Raw genomic sequence first — 20,113 nt, 5'->3', positions numbered from 1 at the left:
AAAATACAAATCTATCTACTTCTATTTTAATTTATATTTACATTAAAATTTTATTCTACCTAAGGTTGCTCATATTCTTATAAAACCAACCAAAATTGAGGAGTTTATAATCATATACCAATTGCATATAACAACTGTGAAGGGCTATAATCCCTATGTTCTGGCCTGCAGTAGTATTGTGTGTGCATCACATATAATTTAGATAATCTAAGGTCAAATATTTCTGGAAGTTCTCTGTCAATATACTGCTGCAACCATTTTTGAATTATCTTCAGCAAGATTTTACTTGCGTGTGATATTAATAGTATTGTTTGATAATTTCCGTATTCTGTGGGATCCCCTCTCTTTGGAAGATGGATCTCTTCCAGTCAGTTGGTAGCTGTCTTCCAAATTTCTTGTCATAGATGAGTGAGTATCTCCAGCGTGGCATCCGTTTGTTGAAAGGTCTCAGTGGGTATTCCATCAATTCCTGGAGCCTTGTTCTTTGCCAATTTCTCTGGTGCAGCAGCAGTATATTGACAAAAAACTCCCGGAACTGCAAGCTGGATTCAGAAGAGGACATGGAATGAGGGCTATCATTGCTGATGTCAGATGGATCTTGGCTCAAAGCAAAGAATACCAGAAAGATGTTTGCTTGTGTTTTATTGACTGTGCAAAAGCATTTGACTGTGTGGATAATAACAAATTATGGATAACATTGAGAAGAATGAGAATTCCAGAACATTTGATTGTGCTCATCAGGAACCTGTACATAGACTAGGAGGCTGTCGTTCAAACAGAACAAGTGAATATTACATGGCTTAAAATCAGGAAGAGAATGTGTCAGGCTTGTGTCCCTTCGCCATACTTCTTCAATCTGTATGCTGAGCAGATAATCTGAGAAACTGGACTGTCTGAAGAAGAATGTGGCATCAGAATTGGAGGAAGACTCATTAACAACCTGCAATACACAGACGACACAACTTTGCTTGCTGAAGGTGAAGATGACTTGAAGCACTTACTGATGAAGATTAAAGAATTCAGTCTGCTGTATGGATTACACCACAACATAAAGAAAACAAAAATCCTCATAACTGGACCAATAAGTGGCATCACAATAAATGGAGAAAAGATTGAAGTTGTCGAAGATTTCATATTACTAAGTTCCACAATCAACACCAACAGAAGCAGCAGTCAAGACATTAGACAACGCATTGCGCTGGGCAAATCTGTTGCAAAAGACCTCTTTTTGAAGTGCTCAAGGGCAAAGATAAATTAAAAAAAAAAAATATCTCTTTGAAAACTAAGGTGTGCCTAACTCAAGTCATGGTATTTTCAGTGCCTTATATGTGTGTGACAGCTGGACAGTGAACAAGGAAGAACGAAGAAGAATTGATGCTTTTGAATTGTGGTGTTGTTGAGGAATACTGAAAGTACCATGGACTGCCAGAAAAATGAACAAATCTGTCCTGGAAGATGTGCAGCTGGAATGTTCCTTGGAAGAGATAATGGCCAGACTTCGTCTCACCTACTTTGGTCATGTTGTCAGAAGGGACCATTCTCTGGAGAAGGATATCATGCTTGGTAAAGTGAAGGGTCAACAAAAAAGGGGAAGGCCCTCAACAAGATGGACTGACACAGTGGCTGCAATGATGTGCTCATGTATAGCAAGAGGCTGGTACAGGACAGGGCAGTGTTTTATTCTGTTTACACAGGGTCACGATATGTTGACTCAACAGCACCTAACAACAACGCAAAAACAAGGTCAAATAATTAAAAATTTTCTTTATTTGATGTCTTAATGAATTTTTGATAGACTTTCATTGTGTGGTTCGTAAAAGGTTCAAGAATTTTGAGAGCTAATTACTCATGTAAAAGTTCAAGTTTTATGGGAGCTAATCAGTCTTAAAAAGGTACCAACCATGTAGATGATGTACTTCAAAACAACTCTAGTTTTTCCCCTAACAATTACAAAAATAAAGAATATTTGTTGTGCAAACTTTTAAAAATACAAATAAAAATTACTATGGAATTTCTGGTGGCATCAGAATCCCACCATTTCTGATAAGAAAAAAAAAAAATACAGTTAACCCTTTGGAGTATAGTTAACTCTTTAACTCTAATTTTTTTGATATGTCCCCAAACATGAAGGATATTATATGACATAGCATTTTTGATATGTCCCCAAACATGAAGGATATTATATGACATAGCATTTTTATGTTATTTGTTTTAATACTATTTTAAATGTCTACATACTATTGCAGGGAGGGAGCTCTGGTAGCGTAGTGCCTAAAGGCACTTGACTGCTAACCAGAAGGCTAGCAGTTCAACCCTACCAGCCACTCCTCAGAAGGAAGGTTGGGTAATCTACTTCTGTAGTGATACTGCCTCGGAAACCCAAGGAGGGTCGCTATGAGTCGGGTCCGACTCGATGGCACATAACAACAACAACAACAACATAGTGTTGCATGTTATAGATGTACCATTATCTAATCATTCCTCTATTGTTAGACATTTCATTTCTAATTTTCCATTATTTAAGTAATCTATTGTGAACATATTTACACTTAAATTTTTGCATGTCTCTGATTTCTTATAATGAATTCCTAGAATTGCTAGGTCATTGGTGTGAAGGTTTTTAAAGACTTTTTATTCATGTTCCTGAGTTACCTATTGAAATGATTATCCTTCTTTCCACTTTCACCAGTAATAAGAATGCCCAATTCCCTATATCCTTGTTAATATTAGTTTTTATTATTTAAAAAAATTATGATCAATTTAATCAATAAAATGTTCTCAGGTGCAGTTTTATTTAGTGCCATTTTTAAAATATAAGCACAATTACTTTATGAACTCTCTCAGCTTACTTCTGGCAAAGAGGGCTAGTATAGTAAGCTGCAGTATACATAGATTGCGGTATTTGGGTTATATACTTACAGATTTTTTTTTTCTGCCACCCAGTGCCAAAGGTACAACTTTGTTAGGAGACCAATCAGCACAAGTCCAAATGTAGCCCAAAGACCAGGCAAGGGAGCCCCCTAGCTATGGTAATTTGCAAACATTTTTAGACCTGTTTTTGTTTCTGCAATTCTGTGTGAAGAAATAGGGAATTCAGAAACAGAACAAAACTATCTGCTAAGTAAACCATATTGGAAATGCTTTAGATGTAGGTTTTTATAATTATATTGATTGTATGGGGGAATGTCAATTGATTATATACATATGTTATATACATACATATATACATGTGTATATTTATGTGTGTATTTATAAATATATACACATATATGTTATACACATATATGCTTGAGTGTGTGTATCTGTGTGCGTGTGTATATATATATTTACATAGATATATAATACATACATGTATAACATCATGCTTTGTGAAGCAGAGGGTCAGCTAAAAAGAGGAAGACTCTCAATGAGATGAACTGACACAGCGGTTACAACAGTAGGCTCAAACCTAGCAGTGACTGAGAGGATAGCACAGGACCAAGCAGCGTTTCATTCTGTTGTACATAGGGTCACTATTATTTGGAACTAACTCAGCAGCACCTAACAGTATATATACGAAAGTGTAATATATATTATTTATATATATATAACATGTTATGTTATGTTATGTGCCGTTGAGTCGGCCCCGACTCATAGCGACCCCTCCTTGGGTCTCTGAGGCAGTATCACTATGGAAGTAGGATTGCCCAACCTTCCTTCCGAGGAGTGGCTGGTGGGTTTGAACCACCAACCTTCTGGTTAGCAGTCAAGTGCCTTAGCCACTATGCTACCAGAGCTCCTATATATATATATAGATATATAGATATATATAGATATATAGGCATAGCCTCCAGCCTCACAGTAACACACAAACCACCACAATACGGGAAACTGACAGACAAGTTTGTCTCCCTTAGCTGTTCGAAACATCTCTGCCCTTCCCTTACCTGGATCTCATGGCTCTGTCATACTTGGCTTTCCCTCCACCCCTTCTTGTCTCTTGGGTGAGGCCTGTCTCCCTCGCCTTACCTGGCGCCCTTGGCTCTGTCTCATTCTTGGCTCTTCCCCTGCTTCCTGCCTCTTGGTGTGGGATAGTATATGCTAACCAGAAGGCTGGAGGTTCAAAGCCACCAATTACTCCTCAGAAGGAAGGTTGGGCAATCTACTTCTGTAGTGATACCACCTCAGAAACTCAAGGAGGGGTTGCTATGAGTCGAAATCAACTTGATGGCAGAGAGTTTTGGTTTTTGATTAGGGTCTAAAGAATTTTATACACATTTTGGTATATATATATAATTGGTATATTATACATACCGAACCAAACCTATTATGCTCAACTTCAATTCATGGTGACCACATGTGTTTGAATAGAACTGCTCTACAGGATTTTCTTGGCTGTAATCTTTATGGAAGCAGATGGTCGGGCCTTTATTCTGTGATGGCACTGGGTGGGTTCCAATTGCCAACCTTTAGGATAATAGCTAAGAGCAAACCATTTGAGCCACCCAGGGACCTCACATATATTCGTTGTTATTGTTGTTAGGTGCCGTTGAATTGATTCCAATTCCTATCAACCCTATGTACACCAGAACGAAACACTACCTGGTCCCATGTCATCTCACAATCATTGCTATGTTTGAGTCCATTGTTGCAGCCACTATGTCAATCCATCCCGTTGAGAGTTTTTTCTTTTTCATTGACCCTCTACTTTACCAATCATGATTTTCTTCTTTAGGGACTGGTCCTTTCTGCTAACATATCCAAAGTATATGATTACATACATGCATTCTCCTTCATGCTTGTAAAATGCATGGAGTATTTCTGGAAGAAAATATAGAAATTGTTAACAGTAGCTGCCTTTGAGGTAGAAGACTGAGGCTGGGGCAAGATGGGAGAGACTTGTAACTGTATTCCCCCTTTTAAAAGTTTTATTACAATAAAATATATGTAAGAACACATTAGTCATTCAATTATTCTTATATGTACAATTCAGTGACTTTAACTTACTATGTCCATCTCCTTTTGGTACTCTCTATATTGTGTAACATGTGAGTATTACTTTTTAAAAATATGTTAACATGTAACTTCAAAAGTTTCAATGAATGGCATGTACCAGGACTTATCACCCACAACTAAAACTTCAATAAAATAGGAGCTCAAGTTATAATGATTTTTTTTTGTTTTTTTTTTTTTAGACCTTTGTGTCACTTCAGTGTCAAAAGGAGGATTTGAAAGGGAAGAAAGAGCAACATTTGCACTACTCTACAGATTGAGAAATATCCTATTTGAAAGAAGTATGTCAGTTGAAGTATTTTGAATGTATTTTTTCTTCTTGGATTTACACATGCGGTTATTTATTCAGTAATCCTGTTTCTTAAGGAAGAATTTCAACTTAAAGCCAAATAATTTCATCATTGAGTGGTTGAGACTCACATATTTGGAAGTGAAGTGAATAAATATTTTTTATTTTGACTTCTAACACATTTCTCTGTTTTTATCCTTTTAGATAGAAGAGTAATGGATGCCATTTCTCGCTCACAGCTTTACTTGGATGATCTTGTTTCTGACTTCTATGACAAACCTCTTAGTATGACTGATATTTCACTCAAAGAAGGCACTCACATCCGAGTCAATTTACTCAATCACAACATTCCAAAAGGCCCTTGTATACTCTGTGGAATGGGGAGCTATAAAAGGGAGACTGTTTATGGTTGTTTTCAGTGTTCTGTCGATGGACAGAAGTATGTGAGACTTCATGCAGTTCCTTGTTTCGATATTTGGCACAAGAGAATGAAATAAAATGACAAATGAATATTCCTTGCTGGTGTTTTAGGTGCAGTTGTGCCATAGACCTTTCCAAAATTATCTAAGTTTGCTTTAATGAATTGTGGCAAATTGTGTAATAATGTTTACTATTAAAAAAAAAGTTTTACATACAAATTTTCCAATATAGATGTTACTTCATAAAGTTTGCAAGTCACTTTAGAAACAATTTTTTGGGATGTTTATCATTTTAGATAACTATTTCTTCCACAAGACAATTTTTTCTGAATATCAATTTTTGTTCTTTATTGTGATAATTAAATTTGTAACAAAACATTTGCCATTTCAGCAATCTTCACAGGTATAGTTCACTGACAACAATTATGTACATCATGTTCCACACCATCAGCTTTCTTTTTAATCAGTCTTTAATCCAACATTTAAAGATGACTTGAGTGCACAGGTAATGATATTATGGTGCTTTAACTTTTGCCCTTTGGTAAAACGAGAAAAATGTGTTAATAATTTAATGTAATCCTAAATGTTTAATTGCAGTGTCAAATTAAAAGCACACTGAGCTCAGCATGGGGTTTTGTGTACACAGTTTATGGGGTGACTGATAGTAGTGATGGGCCGCCATTCTGTGATGTACATGTCTCTAGTTGTCTCCATAAAACTCACTATTGTCATTTTAAAGTTAAGGCAGATAGGATATGTCCACTCCTTTTCTTCTTTGAAAATGTTTAAAACGTTAATATATTTTGTTCTGAAAGATCCTTTTTATCTACTCTTTAGGACAACCAAATATTTCATACACAAAACCAAAAATAATTGTAAAAATAATGCTGAAATTCTAAAACTCAACATGTATAGTTATAGGACACAGTACTATGTATATGTATGTAAAGACATAAAGCAATCATAAAAATCATAAAGCAGGTACAAAACACTTGTATGAATATGTATATAGAATGGTTGAAAATCTATTTTTCAATTTTAATTCGATTACCTAAATATGAATTGTTTTAGAGTAAATCTTCTCCCTATTCATTTAACATTCATAATTTCAAAAACATGTTTCAATGTACTTTGTATGAAAAACAATGGGAAAGAAAGTTTAGAATTATAAAGTTTATACTACAGAGCAATTTCCATGTACATTTTCTTTTATGGTATTTTTGTTTTCTTTTGGACAGAGTATTGATGCAATTATGAGTATATAGATCAAAAAGCTGTTAGTGAACTTTTAATATTAAGAAGGTGGCAGTTTCCAAATCAAAATATAAAAATATTGTGTTTCTATCAACTTAGTTTATTTCAACTGGGCAGATTTTTCTAAAGGAAGTAAAGGGATGAAAGAGTTGACTGAGCAAGTGAGATGTTACAAAATTGGGGTATGTTGTTATTGTTATGCCATCTAGTCGGACCCTACTCATAGTGACCCCTCCTTGGGTTTCCGAGGTAGTATAACTACGGAAGTAGATTGCCCAACCTTCCTTCCGAGGAGTGGCTGGTGGGTTTGAGCCACCAGCCTTCTGGTTAGCAGTCAAGTGCCTTAGGCAATATGCTACCAGAGCTCCTAAATTAGGGTATAGAATTAATAAATATTAGGAGGAAAGATAGTAATAGGGTTTTGTTTTATGAAGTGTAAAATTCTGAGTCATGCATACATAATATCTACTAACCTGGTGGTTTTTGTGTTACCCCTACAGTATGAACAGAGGTTCTGACAGCATATCTAAAGTGGTTGAGAGATGAACAATGGCTTGGAAAGAGCAAATTTCAGAAAACAGAAAAAACTTTACTAGTTTTAAATTCAGCTGAGTTTAAAATTATTTATTACAGTGATCTATAAAATCAGATTATTTATTGCTATCTGAGCATACTTTCCTTCATATTCAGTAGGCAAAATCTTTCCTACTCTGACAAATATGTACCTTTCTTTGGCATCAACTTGAACTTTTGCAGCATCTATTATCTCCTATTCTCAACAAGTCAGAATATGTCATGATTTGACCAGAACACAAAATTGCCACGGTAGTTTACCCTCATTTGTAGCAAAATAAATTTTACACATTTGTCAAAATGCAATGACAGCATAGCAGTTTGTAATGATCATTCATTATTAATGACAAGAGTGTTGTGAAATGAAGTGACATAAGAAGGAGATATCTAGATAAGGGATCTGAAAACTAAGACATTCCATAGCATCAGTTTAAAACAATCATGGCAAAAATTCAGGAGTGGTAGGTATCTTACAAAGACCTACAAGAGGAGTAGTGCATTTATAATGATGTTTGAAGAATAACAGTAGAGATTTTGTAAGATAGAGGCATAAAGTCTTCGGTCTGCTCAAATATCATTAAGCATTTCCAAATAGAACAAATATCCAAGGGCAGAGGCTTGCATCCAAAGTACAGAGACAGTGTTGAGGTTCTCTGGGGGACAGGGATACACAACTATCTTCCTGCATGCATTATTAAGAGACTTTTCAATTCTATGATTTTTATATCCTATTATTAGTAATGTTACCAACAATTTGATAAAAAGAAAAGGGGGGAAAAAAGAAAAGATTGACAGCCTTGGAAACCAGTGGGTATCTCTACCCTGCTATGTAGGGTTGCTTTGAGTCTCATTGATCTGACAGCAATGGGCTTTTGCAGGATAGCGACCCCACCCTGGGTTTCTGAGGCAGTTATCACTACAGAAGAAGATTGCCTGATCTTCCTTCTGAGGAGTGGCTGGTGGGTTTGAACCCCTAGCCTTCTGGTTAGCAGTAAAATGCCTTAGGCACTACGCCACCAGAGCTCCCATTATTAGTAATGTTACGAACTGTATATCCTGCAAAAACCCATTGCTGTCAAATCAATAAGACTCAAAGTGACCCAGTATGGTAGGGTAAAGCTGCCCCACTGGTTTCCAAAGCTGTCAATCTTTTTTTTTGTTGTTGTTGCTCTCTTTTTTCAAATTATTGGTAAATATCTATTTATTTATTTATTTTGGTGATTTGGGTGCAAATTACCAAGCAGTTTTGTTTTACTCTCATCAGTTTATGGTTTCATGGCTCTGATTACAATTCCAACAATAAAAAGCTCTCCTCCCATCTCCTCCCTTCAACCACCCCCTCGCCGTGTCCTTCTTATTTATGCATTCCTGTCTGTCCAGCTTTTCCTCTATGCAAATGCTGCCCTTCTGAAGTCCCATGGTTGATTGATCTAAGGGATGCATCTCCCTGGGGCAGGTGGGTGCATCTCTTTGGGGTAGGTGTTCTGCTTGCAGGCCTTTCTACTGTTTGGCTGAGAGCTAATCTGCGGGATTGAGTTCAGTTCCAGGCCCAAAGGACAACCCAGGGCCATAGTCTCAGGGTTTCCACTAGTCTCTATCCAACTAGTAATTCTGGTCGTTTTTGTTTTCAAATATTGCTCCACATTATTCCTCCCATTCTATACAGGATCTCCAATTTTGATCCCTTTCAGAGTGGTTGGCATTGGTAGCTGGGCACCATCTAGTTCTTCTGGTCTTAGGGTCATTAAGGTTGAGATCCTCGTGTGGCCCATCATACATTTGGACTAATTGTTTCCATTATGACTTTGATTTTCTTCACTCTTCTTTGCTCCAGATGAGGGGAGACCAATAGTTGCATCTTAGATGGCTGCTTGAAAGCTTTTAAGAACTCAGTTGCTACTCACTACAGTAGGAAGTAGAACAAGATTTTTATGTACTACATTGTGCCAGTTGGGCTTTGTCCCCCAAGGCCATGGTCCCAAGCCCACAGGCCCATGACTCTCTCCCTCAAGGTGCTTGGTTGTCACTGAGAAGCTACTTCAACCTTGTCTCGTTAGTTCTATAATGTATATGGATATTTTTGTAGCACAAACACATATGTTAAGAATACCATCAGCCAAATCTATCCATAAAAAAAAAAAAAAAAACCTATCCATGGGTATATTCCTGTTCACTTACCCACACCTGCTCTTCTCACCTGTCTATTCATTTACCCATAGATTAGTGTTTGCTGCCACTGCCATGACTGTAAATCATTATGGAAGCAGGCTGCCATCTTTTTTCTGTGGAGAAACTGGTGAGTTTGAACTGCCAATCTTTCAGTTAGCCACCGAGCCCTTAACCACTGTATAATCAGGGCTCCTCATGAAATAAACATGTGAAATGATCATTCTTGGGTCCTTAATAAATACATTTTTTAAATGGGGCATGTTAACATTTAAAACACTAAAAATGCATACTTCCATATTTATACTTGCTCTTAAGGTTAGAGAACTTGCAGATTTTGACGCATATGCATGCCTACATCCTGAGGGAAAATTGCCCACACAGAGGTCAATGGGGTATTTCAAGATGCTGCAATTTGTGTCCACAGAATAAAGGACTAGTAAACAATCACTACCACTTTCTGGAAAGTTAAGTTTGAAAAATTAGCCTCACATTTATTGTACTAAAATTACATGCATTGATGGGGATCAAAATAAATTTGATGGGGGGAAAATATTAAACTTGGAGAAAAGTTACTTTGTTTTATTTATAAAAGTACAATATGTAGCTAAGAAAATGTAGAAATACAAATATGCTATAGCTCATCATGCTGATATACATTGTATTCCTTGGAAGAAATGAAGCCATCACCATCATGGTCATTCTTCTTGAAAATATCTTCTAAAACTGCATTCTGATAGGACTTGTCATGTGGCTTCTCATCTTTTTCAAATTCCTTTTCCAAGTAATGATTTATCTATAGAGGCAAAATACCACATATTTAATAAAAAGATACTATAATAAATTTTTAATAACTTTGAGGAATGTTTATATAATGAAACCCATGTCCAAGATTTCTTACAGTGATACAAAATTTTATAAATCTATTTCAAGTTTTATTTTTTAACCTTTGAAGCAATTTTCTGAAAAGTAAAAGGTCTTCAAATTAATTTCCCTGAGCTGACTGGTGATGAGTGCTCCATTTTCAAAATGTACTCAGTGGGACTTAAGTAAGGCATGAGGCTTCAATAGGACAAGCATTGGCCCGAAACTTTCATGATGGGTATTCCTTAGAAGGGAGCCCCTGGGTGGTGTGCAAATGGGTAACACACAGGGCTGCTAACCAAAGGGTAGGAGGTTCAAGTCTACCCAGAACGCCTCAGAAGAACAGTCTGGCAATCTTCTTCCCCCAAATCAGCCACTGAAAAACTTACAGAGCACACCTCACCCTGACGCATATGGGGTCACCCTGAGTTGGAAGTGACATGATGGCAACTGGTATTTTTTTTTTTTCCAGGGAGAAAGGTGATTGAACAGGAATGATCTATTTATAGGTTTTATATTTGAAAAGCACATTTTCTTCTCAGGGCTTACATTTTTTTAGTAACCAACTCTATAAAAGCAAAGTGATCAGTGCCCATACTAGCTAAAACTAAAAAAGTAGTAGTTAAAACATAAACCAAAAACCAAACCCACTGCTGTCAAATTGATTCCAGTTCATAGCAACCCCATAGCACAGAGCAGAACTGCCCTATAGGGTATCCACAGCTGTAATCTTCACGGAAACAGACTACCACATTTTTCTCCCAGAATGGCTCATGGGCTCTAACTACTGCCCTATCAGTTAGAAGCCAAGCATTTACCACCTGCACCACCAAGGCTCCTTAGTTATATCATAGATGTATTTAAATTATGATGAAAAAATTAGGCTGTACACAATGAAAGTGGAATTACCTCGTCTTTAGAGAGTTGCCTGTCACTGTCCACGTCTATTTGCTTAAATGTTTCAATGCTCCGTGGTCCTTTGGTCACAGCGTAAAGTTCAATCTCAAAAATCAGTGTTGCATCAGGAGGAATCTTGCCTTCCACTAAGAGCGTAAATTATAACAGTTTTATTTACATGAAAACAATTTTCAGTTATTTATTTACAAATAGCCATAATAGTATTGATTATATTACATTTATAACAACTATTTTCAAGTAATTTTTAGAAATATTCTTTCCATATGCTTTTAAACCACAAGTTTAAAAAGGACCCAGAGGACCACTATTTTTGATTAAATTAAAATATAAATCATGTAGTGTTTGTTAATACTACTCTATCATTTTATATAGGAATTTAACGAGAGAGGTGATTTAGAGAAGAAATGCATGGATAGAAAAATTTCAAAGTATAGATCAGTAATCTCTCTGACAATATAGGTATTTGGAAGCATAAATCAATGTATTTGTCCTTCAAATTCTTTTTTTTTTTTCTGAATATTTTATTGGTCACTAGGTCAAAGTTTACATAGCAATAATTCATACACAAATTGTTCTGTGCCATTTGTTGCAGTCCCCACAATGTGTCAGCACTCTTCCCATTTCTTCCCTGGGTTCCCTGTTTCCATTGATCCAGTTTCTCTGTCCCTCCCTGCCTTATCTTTGGTTTTGGGCAAATGCTGCCCTTTGATCTTATATAGCTAATTTTTCTAAGGAGCATATTCTTCACAGGTGTTATTATTCACTTTATATGCCTATTATCTGGCTGAAGGAGGTCTGGTAGCACAGTGCCTAAAGCATGTGACTGTTAACCAGAAGGTTGGTGGTTCAAACCCACCAGCCACTCAATGGAAAGAAGACTGGGCAATCTACTTCCGTAAAGATTTGTTGTTGTTGTTGTTATGTACTGTCAAGTCAGACCTGACTCATAGAGACCCCCTGGAAACCCAATTGGGGTTACTATGAGTTGGAATCAACTCGATGGCAGTGGATTTGGTTTGGTGTATTATCTGGCTGAGAGGTAGTCTCCAGAAGGTCTTGAGTTTCAAGTTGCTTAGGGCAATTGTCTCAGTTCCTCCAGAAAGTACCAATTGTCTGGTACTTTCAGACCAGTAATTCTGGTCTTTTTTTTTCAATTTGAATTTTGTTCTGTATTTTTACCCATTCTAATTGGGAACATCTCCTGTGGTCCCAGTCAGCATGGATGGTAGTGGTAGCTGGGTACCATCTAGTTCTGGAAGCTGTGGTTCATGTGGGCTATTAGTTCTTTGGACTAATTGCTTCTCTGATTCTCCCATTTTCTTCATTCTCCTTTGCTCCAGGCAGGAGGAGACCGATAGTTGCTTCTTAGATGGCCATTCGCAACCTTTTAAGACCCCAGAAGCTACTCAGCAGTCTAACATGTAGAACGTTATCTTGCCAATTGACCTAGATGTACCCTGTGACCTAGATGTTCTTAGCCTTCAAGTCCGGTAGTTCAGTCCAGATGTCTAAGTAGTTTCTATAATTGTGTCCTCTACTGTGCTCTGTTATATATATGAGTACACATGCAGTATTTACAAATATGTAGAAATATCCACAACCATGCCTATATGTACACAGGTGTACTCCCATACAACATCCCTCTCTATTTAGCATATATATTTACCTATGTATCTACTCGGGAGCTCTGGTAGCATAGTGGCTAAGGCACTTGACTGCTAACCAGAAGGCTGGCGGTTCAAACCCACCAGCCACTCCTCGGAAGGAAGGTTGGGCGATCCTACTTCTGTAGTGATACTGCCTCGGAAACCCAAGGAGGGGTCGCTATGAGTCAGGGCTGACTTGACGGCATGTAACAACATCAACAACATGTATCTACTCAAAAATTATTATTAATGTTGTTGCAGGATGTGTACGTTATAGCATTTACCATAAAACCAAAAGCCAAACTCATTGCCATTGAGTCAATTCTGACTCATAGTGACTCCCACTGGGTTTCGTAGGTGGTAAATCTCTATGGAAGTAGATTGCCCTATCTTCCTTCCATGGAGTGGCTGGTGGGTTTGAACAACTAACCTTCTGGTTAGCAGTTAAATGTCTTAGGCACTACACCACCAGAGCTCCTTGCATGCTTACCTTTCATCATCTTCCTTTACACTGGTCACAGTGTGCTGACTTCCTTCATACTGTGTATTGCCTTTCCCTTTACCATAATTAACACTTGTGTACTTATCTGGTTAGTAGTTGCTCCCTTTGTACCCCTCCCATTCCTAGTAACCATCAAAGAATGTTTTTTTTTTCTGTGTGTAAATCTTTTGATTTTATAATAATGGTCTTGTACAGTATTTTTCCTTTTGTGATTGACTTATTTCATTCAGCATAATGTCTTCCAGATTCATGCATGTTGTCAGATGTTTCATGGATTCATCATCATTCTATATTGTCACTTAGTATTCCACTCTATATATGTACCACCGTTTACCCATTCATTCGTTGATGGACATTTAGATTGTTTGCGTCTTTTCGCTAATTGTGCATAATGCTGTGATAAACGTGTGTGCTTATATCCGTTTGCGTCACAGCTCTTATTTCTCTAGGATATATACATAGGAATGGAATTGCTGGATCATATGGTATTTCTATTTCTAGCTTTTTAAGGAAGTGCTAGACTGCCTTCCATAGTGGTTGTACCATTTTGTAGCATATGAGTTCTAATTTCTCCATAGCCTCGCCAGCATTTATTGTTCTGTTCTTTAGATCAGTGCCATTATTGGCCAATTGAGATGATATCTCATTGTAGTTTTGAATTGCATCTCTAACGGCTAATGATTGCAGGCATTTTCTCATGTATGTTAGCAGCCTGAATGTCTTCTTGTCTGTTCATGTCCTTTGCCATTTTTTAAGTAGATTGTCTTTTTGTTGTTGAAGTGTTGAAGTTTTCTTTAGAGATTAGACCCTTGTCAGATATGTCAGATATACCCCCAATTTTTTCCCAGTCTGTGGGTTCTCCTTTTACTCTTTTGGTGAAGTCTTTTGATGAGCATAAGTATTTAATTTTTAGGAGGTCCCAGTTGTTCAGTTTGTGTTTTTTTATTTTTAGTTATGTTTGATAGTTATATATTAGGGTCCCTATGTTTGTCTCTATGTTTTCTTCCATAAACTTTATGGTTTTAAGTTTTGCATTTAAGTTTTTGATTTATTTTGAGTTACTTTTTATGTATGGTATGAGGTATGAACACTGTTTCATTTTTCTACAAATGTATATCCAGCTTTGCCACCACCATTTATTAAAGAGACTATTTCTTCCTCATTTAATGGACTTTGACCCTCTGTCGAAGATCAGCTGTCCATGGGTGGATTGGAATTCTTTATTGTTAGGTGCTGTCAAGTGAGTGACTTATAGCAACCTTGTGTACAACAGAACGAAACTCTGTCTCATCCTGCACCATCCTCACAATTGTTGCTATGCTTGAACCCACTGTTGCAGCCACTGTGTCAGTCCAACTCATTGAGGGTCTTCCTCTTTGTTGCTGACCCTCTATTACCAAGTCCTTCTCCAGGGACTGGTCCCTCCTGATAATATGTCCAAAGTATGAGAGGCAAAGTCTTGTCATCCTCGCTTCTAAGGAGCATTCCAACTATACTTCCTCAAAGACAGATTTGTTCGTTCTTCTAGCAGTCCATGGTACATTCAATATTCTTCACCAACACCACAATATAAATGCATCACTTCTTCTGCTGTCTTCTTTACGCAGTGTCCAGCTCTTACATGCATGAGGTGACTGAAAACACCATGGCTTGGGTCAGGCACACCTTAGTCTGCAAAGTGACATCTCTGCTCTTAAAAATTTTAAAGAAGTCTTTTGCTGTGGATTTGCCCAATGCAATACCCAATGCAATACATCATCTGATTTCTGTCTTAGTCTGGAAGCCCTGCTGAACACTATCCACCACGAGTGACACTGTTGGCATTTGAAATACTGATGCACAGCTTAAAGTTTGGAGCTTGGGTCACTATTCCTAGGGTCTCACATAGTGCCTGGTCCATTACAAACCAAAGCACTGTCATTAAGTCAGATCCGACTCATAGTGACCCCTCCTTGGGCTTCTGAGGCAGTATCACTACGGAAATAGATTGCCCAACCTTCCTTCGGAGGAGTGGCTGGTGAGTTTGAACTGCCAGCCTTCTGGTTAGCAGTCAAATGCCTTAGGCACTATGTTAACTCACTGCCATCGAGGCAAACCTGACTCATAGCGACCCCTCCTTGGGTTTCTGAGGCGTTATCACTACAGAAGTAGATTGCCCAACCTTCCTTCCGAGGAGTGGCTGGTGGGTTTGAACCACCAGCCTTCTGGTTAGCAATCAAATGCCTCAAATATTTGTTGAATGAATGGCCCATATTGTTTGTATTTAAAATGGCTGTTTGTCCTTTGAAGAAAACAGCAATTTCTTTAATGAAAAAGTAGAAAATTCTTATTAACAGATTTATAATTCAAAGAGAAAAGAGCTTGTAGCTACAGCCAAAAGGAGAGATGGATCAATAATCTCCAAAAAGCTAGGACATAGAAAAATCTATCCATGCGTCATGAGGTTAATATGAAAGTTCAACCTAATGCCCAACATACATGACCTTATGGTAAAAGAACCAGAGATTGTAATTCAGTGATTATTTTTATAATATTAATTCCTATTCTGTCCAGTTACGATCTCATTATGACAGAAAAACAGCTTCTCATTGCAGAACACAAATTCAAATTTCTTAAGAAAAAAATGTTTCTGAAGAATTCTACTGTAAACACAGAAAATATTGCTAATTTATTTTTTTCTTGCAAAAAAGTATATAAAAAGTAGATCAAAGCAGCAGGTGTTAATGTAAAGAATCTATACATACCGCATGAAGAGTTAATTAAAGCACTAAAAAGTCACATGCATTTCAAGACATGCAGGGGTGCTCTGTGACATGAGGTAAGGATGTTGCACAGAGGAAAGACTTCAAGTATGACCTAAAATAAAGTTATAACTGATGTTAGGTCTTAGTAATAACTTAAAACAGCTTATTTAATCAGGTGGTTGTTAAACAGCAGCTTTAAAAATGATCTAACCTAAACTACTATAATGCAGGTAGGCTAGCATCTGACTATATTCCAGTGAACACATTTAACTTTTCTGGACCTCAGTTGCCTTATGTGTAAAATGAAGATGTGGATATAGATGGGCTTCAAGGCTCTTTCAGGATTAAAATTCAGTGATTCATTAAAAACTTATGTGTGGGTATGTCAATGTATCCCACAACAGTGTTGTGAACCTTGAGCTAAGACACAGCTAATATAAATTGCTGAAGAAGTTGAATAAATTTGTAACTGTAAAGCTGAGTCTGCTGGCTTTTCCATGCATTTGCCTACGTGATATGTAATCAACTTTTTTATTTTTGATAAAATGATGGGTAGAAAATGGTGTCTCATTTTTATTTTCATTTCTCTTTCTTTAATTTTGGATGAAATTAGGAATTCTCATATATTTAAAGGCCATTTGTATATTTTTTGTCAGTGAAACACTTACTTATGAACTTTGCCTGTATCTATTGTTGTTGTTGTTGTATGCCGCCGAGTCAGCCCCGACTCATAGCGACCCCTCCTTGGGTTTTCGAGGCAATATCACTACGGAAGTAGGATTGCCCGACCTTCCTTCTGAGGAGTGGCTGGTGGGTTTGAACCGTCAGCCTTCTGGTTAGCAGTCAAGTGCCTTAGGCACTATGCAACCAGAGCTCCTTGCCTGTATCTAGTGATAGGTTATTTTCCATCACTGGTTTGTAAGTCTTTGTGAGTTGCAAACATTTTCCCATTTATCAGCTGCTTTTAGGTTTTCAGTTCTTTTTACTGTACCTGTAACCCATTGCCATCAAGTTGATTCTGACCCATATCTACTCTATAGTGGCCTTTTAAGACAAGAGTAGAACTGCCACATAGGGTTTACAAGGCTGCAATCCTCACAGAGGAGCGCTGGTGGCACAAGGGTTAAGCATTCAGCTTCTAACTGAAAGGGTGGTAGTTGAACCCAGTAGCCACTCTGCAGGAGAAAGATGTGGCAATTGGCTTCTGTAAAGATGTACAGCCTTGGAAACCCTATGGGGTATTTCTATGTCAGGTCGCTATGAGTTGGAGTCAATTCAAAGGCTGTGGGTTTGGCACTGCTTACTGGACAGATGTGCTATGTACATTTATGTAATAGTTAATAATATAACATATACTAAAAACAAAAGTGCCTAAGGTAGAGCTTACAGAATATATGTTTTTTTTTTTTTTTTTATGAGTGCTGCCCTATGTGAGAGAAAGAACTCTGGCCAGAGATCTGGATTCCATGATGCTAATTATTTTATATGTAAAAAGAGGGGGCTAAACTAGATACGGAATACCTGGGTGTTACAAATGGCTAACACGCTTGCCGCTAACTGAAAGGTTGGTGCTTTGAGTCCACCCAGAGGCAATTCGGAAGCAGGTCTTGGTGGTCTTCTGAAAATTCAGCCACTGGGACCATGTGGAGCACATTTCTCCTCTGACACATACCGGGTCACCATAGGGGGGATCGACTTGAAGGCCACTGGTAAAAACTTGATAAAGGTAACTTCGTTGGACCCTACACTTCTGTGATGATTTCCTTTAGGATTTATTTTTAAATAGAATAAAAAAGAGAAATAAATATTAAAACACCTTACCGTAGCCTTCCTTTCCGTATGCAAATGAAGGCGGTATAATTACTTTTCGTTTCTCTCCAGGACACATATCCATCATAGCAATGTCTAATCCTTTTATTACTTGCCCAACACCAAGAACAAACCATTTGGGGTGGCCTTCATTTTGTGTTCGGCTGTAATAAAAAAAATAATACCTTGGTAAAATGATTTCAAGACAAATGAAATCAAATTTTAAAACAGAGCTGGGCATGTATTTATAACTTAAATTTGGAGTCCTCCCTAACCATCTGTTTTCTCATATTGACACTCATTCTGAACTCCCTATGGGGAATTTGGCTCAAACACCCCTTATAATAGCCAGTAATAGGTATGATGTGCCCAATGCTAGTCATCAGCAGTTTTCTCATCTTTTTTACTGTCATCTTTACAAAAATTATTCAACAGTTAACTTTTTAACTACCTAGTTGCACAGCTTGTACAAACCATTTAACCTCTGGGAAGGAAGGTTGGGCAATCTACTTCTGTAGTGATACCGTCTCGGAAAACCAAGGAGGGGTCGCTATGAGTTGGTCCGACTCGACGGCGCATAACACTAACAGATTAAAAATGATGGAATAGTTTAATTCAAAATGAATTCTAAAGTCATTTTAATAGTAATTTAAAATTTTATTTTTTCGTACTAAAGTTCTCTATGAAGAACTTTCCCCAATCCTCTTTTCATAGATCACAGCACAGATAGTGAGGCAGCAATTTTGAAGGATAAACCAAGTCAGACTAGGCAGTGGTAGGTATATGAGGGCAGGCAGGAGCACACAGGAGAAGCCACCAGGGAAAGCCACTGCTGTCATAAGTAAGCATCGCTACAGGCAGTATTTTGATTGAGTTTTATAAATCCCAAGCGTAGTAAGCAGCGGTGGTGGTTGGGGGTATGTGTGGATGCTGAAAATGTCCTGGCTCAACATTTTAATTAAGTTTAAATAAGTTTAAAAGTGATATTCAGTTAAGTAACTACTTATCTCTTCCTAGGAATAAAAGGCTCAACTCTTAACAAAGCAAGACCCACAGCAAGTATTTACGTTAGGCTTCTGCTTGACTGAGGGAGGCTAAATTCGTGCATCAACTGGCCTCGGGAGCAGTTCGTAACATTTCCTACCTGCAGTAGAATTTCACGCCGTCTTTGGCCAAGTAGCCATCGTAATGGGCATTTAGCAGGTCGCCCTTCTTGCTTGTTTTAGAGCAGTTTTCTGGACGATGCAAAACTTCTATTTTCACTTCGTCTATGCCCTCAGCTATCTTTTGTCCCATAATGGTAAAAAAGCCCCAAACGTGAAAAACAAAGACTAAGCTGAATAAGAAATGCATGGCTCCCGGAGTTGGCCTAGACACGTACGCCGAGCTCCGACTGGGGTGCCACTCGCACTCTGTAGTGGTCCCTCCTGCGGAATTCCGACGCGTGGCAGGCATTGTCTTACGTCACAAAGAGCCAGGACTAGGGCGCACCCGTGGCCCCGCCCCGACCCCGCCTCCAGCCACACGCTCAGCTTCTGAATTCGCTTCCGAGGGAGGCGGAGCCGGTGTTTCCTAGAGGATCCTCTCTTGGGTACTGGATCCTGGCCCTGGACTCTTTAGACTCTAAAGCAGCCCTGCGTTTTTGCACTTTTCTGGTCGCTAGGTCCGCGTATTTTACAGCCAGTTTCCTTAGGTTTCCTAAAATGAAACTAGCAAAGACGAGGTGTGTCAGCGGGGGCGATCATCTGTGACTCTTCGAGGTGTGTCATCCGAGGCCTTTATCCGTGGTTCTACGGAAAATAAACAACCTGATGCGGTTAGAGTGATGTTTCTGAGCGGGAAAGGCTTCTAAGGTTCCTAGAAAACTATAGGGTATGGGGGAGACAAAGAGCTCTGGTAGCGTAGTACCTAAGGCACTTGACTGCTAACCAGAAGGC

General features: G+C 38.1%; 2 protein-coding genes across 2 annotated transcripts in view; one reads left to right on the top strand and one right to left on the bottom strand.

Moving 5' to 3' along the window:
- Positions 1-5,778, top strand: part of PJVK (pejvakin) — an 11,905-nt gene extending 6,127 nt beyond the window's left edge. The window contains exons 5-6 of the mRNA XM_007937231.2: positions 5,175-5,273; positions 5,486-5,778. Of these exons, the coding sequence (XP_007935422.2) occupies positions 5,175-5,273; positions 5,486-5,778 (392 nt within the window). The remainder of the gene's footprint in view (positions 1-5,174; positions 5,274-5,485) is intronic.
- A 4,549-nt stretch (positions 5,779-10,327) lies between these two features.
- Positions 10,328-19,529, bottom strand: FKBP7 (FKBP prolyl isomerase 7). The gene is made up of 4 exons (XM_007937127.2): positions 19,321-19,529; positions 18,189-18,340; positions 11,467-11,600; positions 10,328-10,489 (listed from the first exon to the last, which is right to left on the bottom strand). Exons 1-4 carry the CDS (start codon positions 19,527-19,529, stop codon positions 10,328-10,330), a joined length of 657 nt encoding a protein of 218 aa, XP_007935318.1.
- Positions 19,530-20,113: the final 584 nt, after the last annotated feature.

The sequence above is a fragment of the Orycteropus afer genome, unplaced genomic scaffold (genome assembly GCF_000298275.1).
Source record: "Orycteropus afer afer isolate SDZICR_OR568_19922 unplaced genomic scaffold, OryAfe1.0 scaffold00001, whole genome shotgun sequence".
Classification (NCBI taxonomy): domain Eukaryota; kingdom Metazoa; phylum Chordata; class Mammalia; order Tubulidentata; family Orycteropodidae; genus Orycteropus; species Orycteropus afer.
Note: the sequence above shows the minus strand (reverse complement) of the source record. Positions and strands in the feature narration are given on the sequence as shown.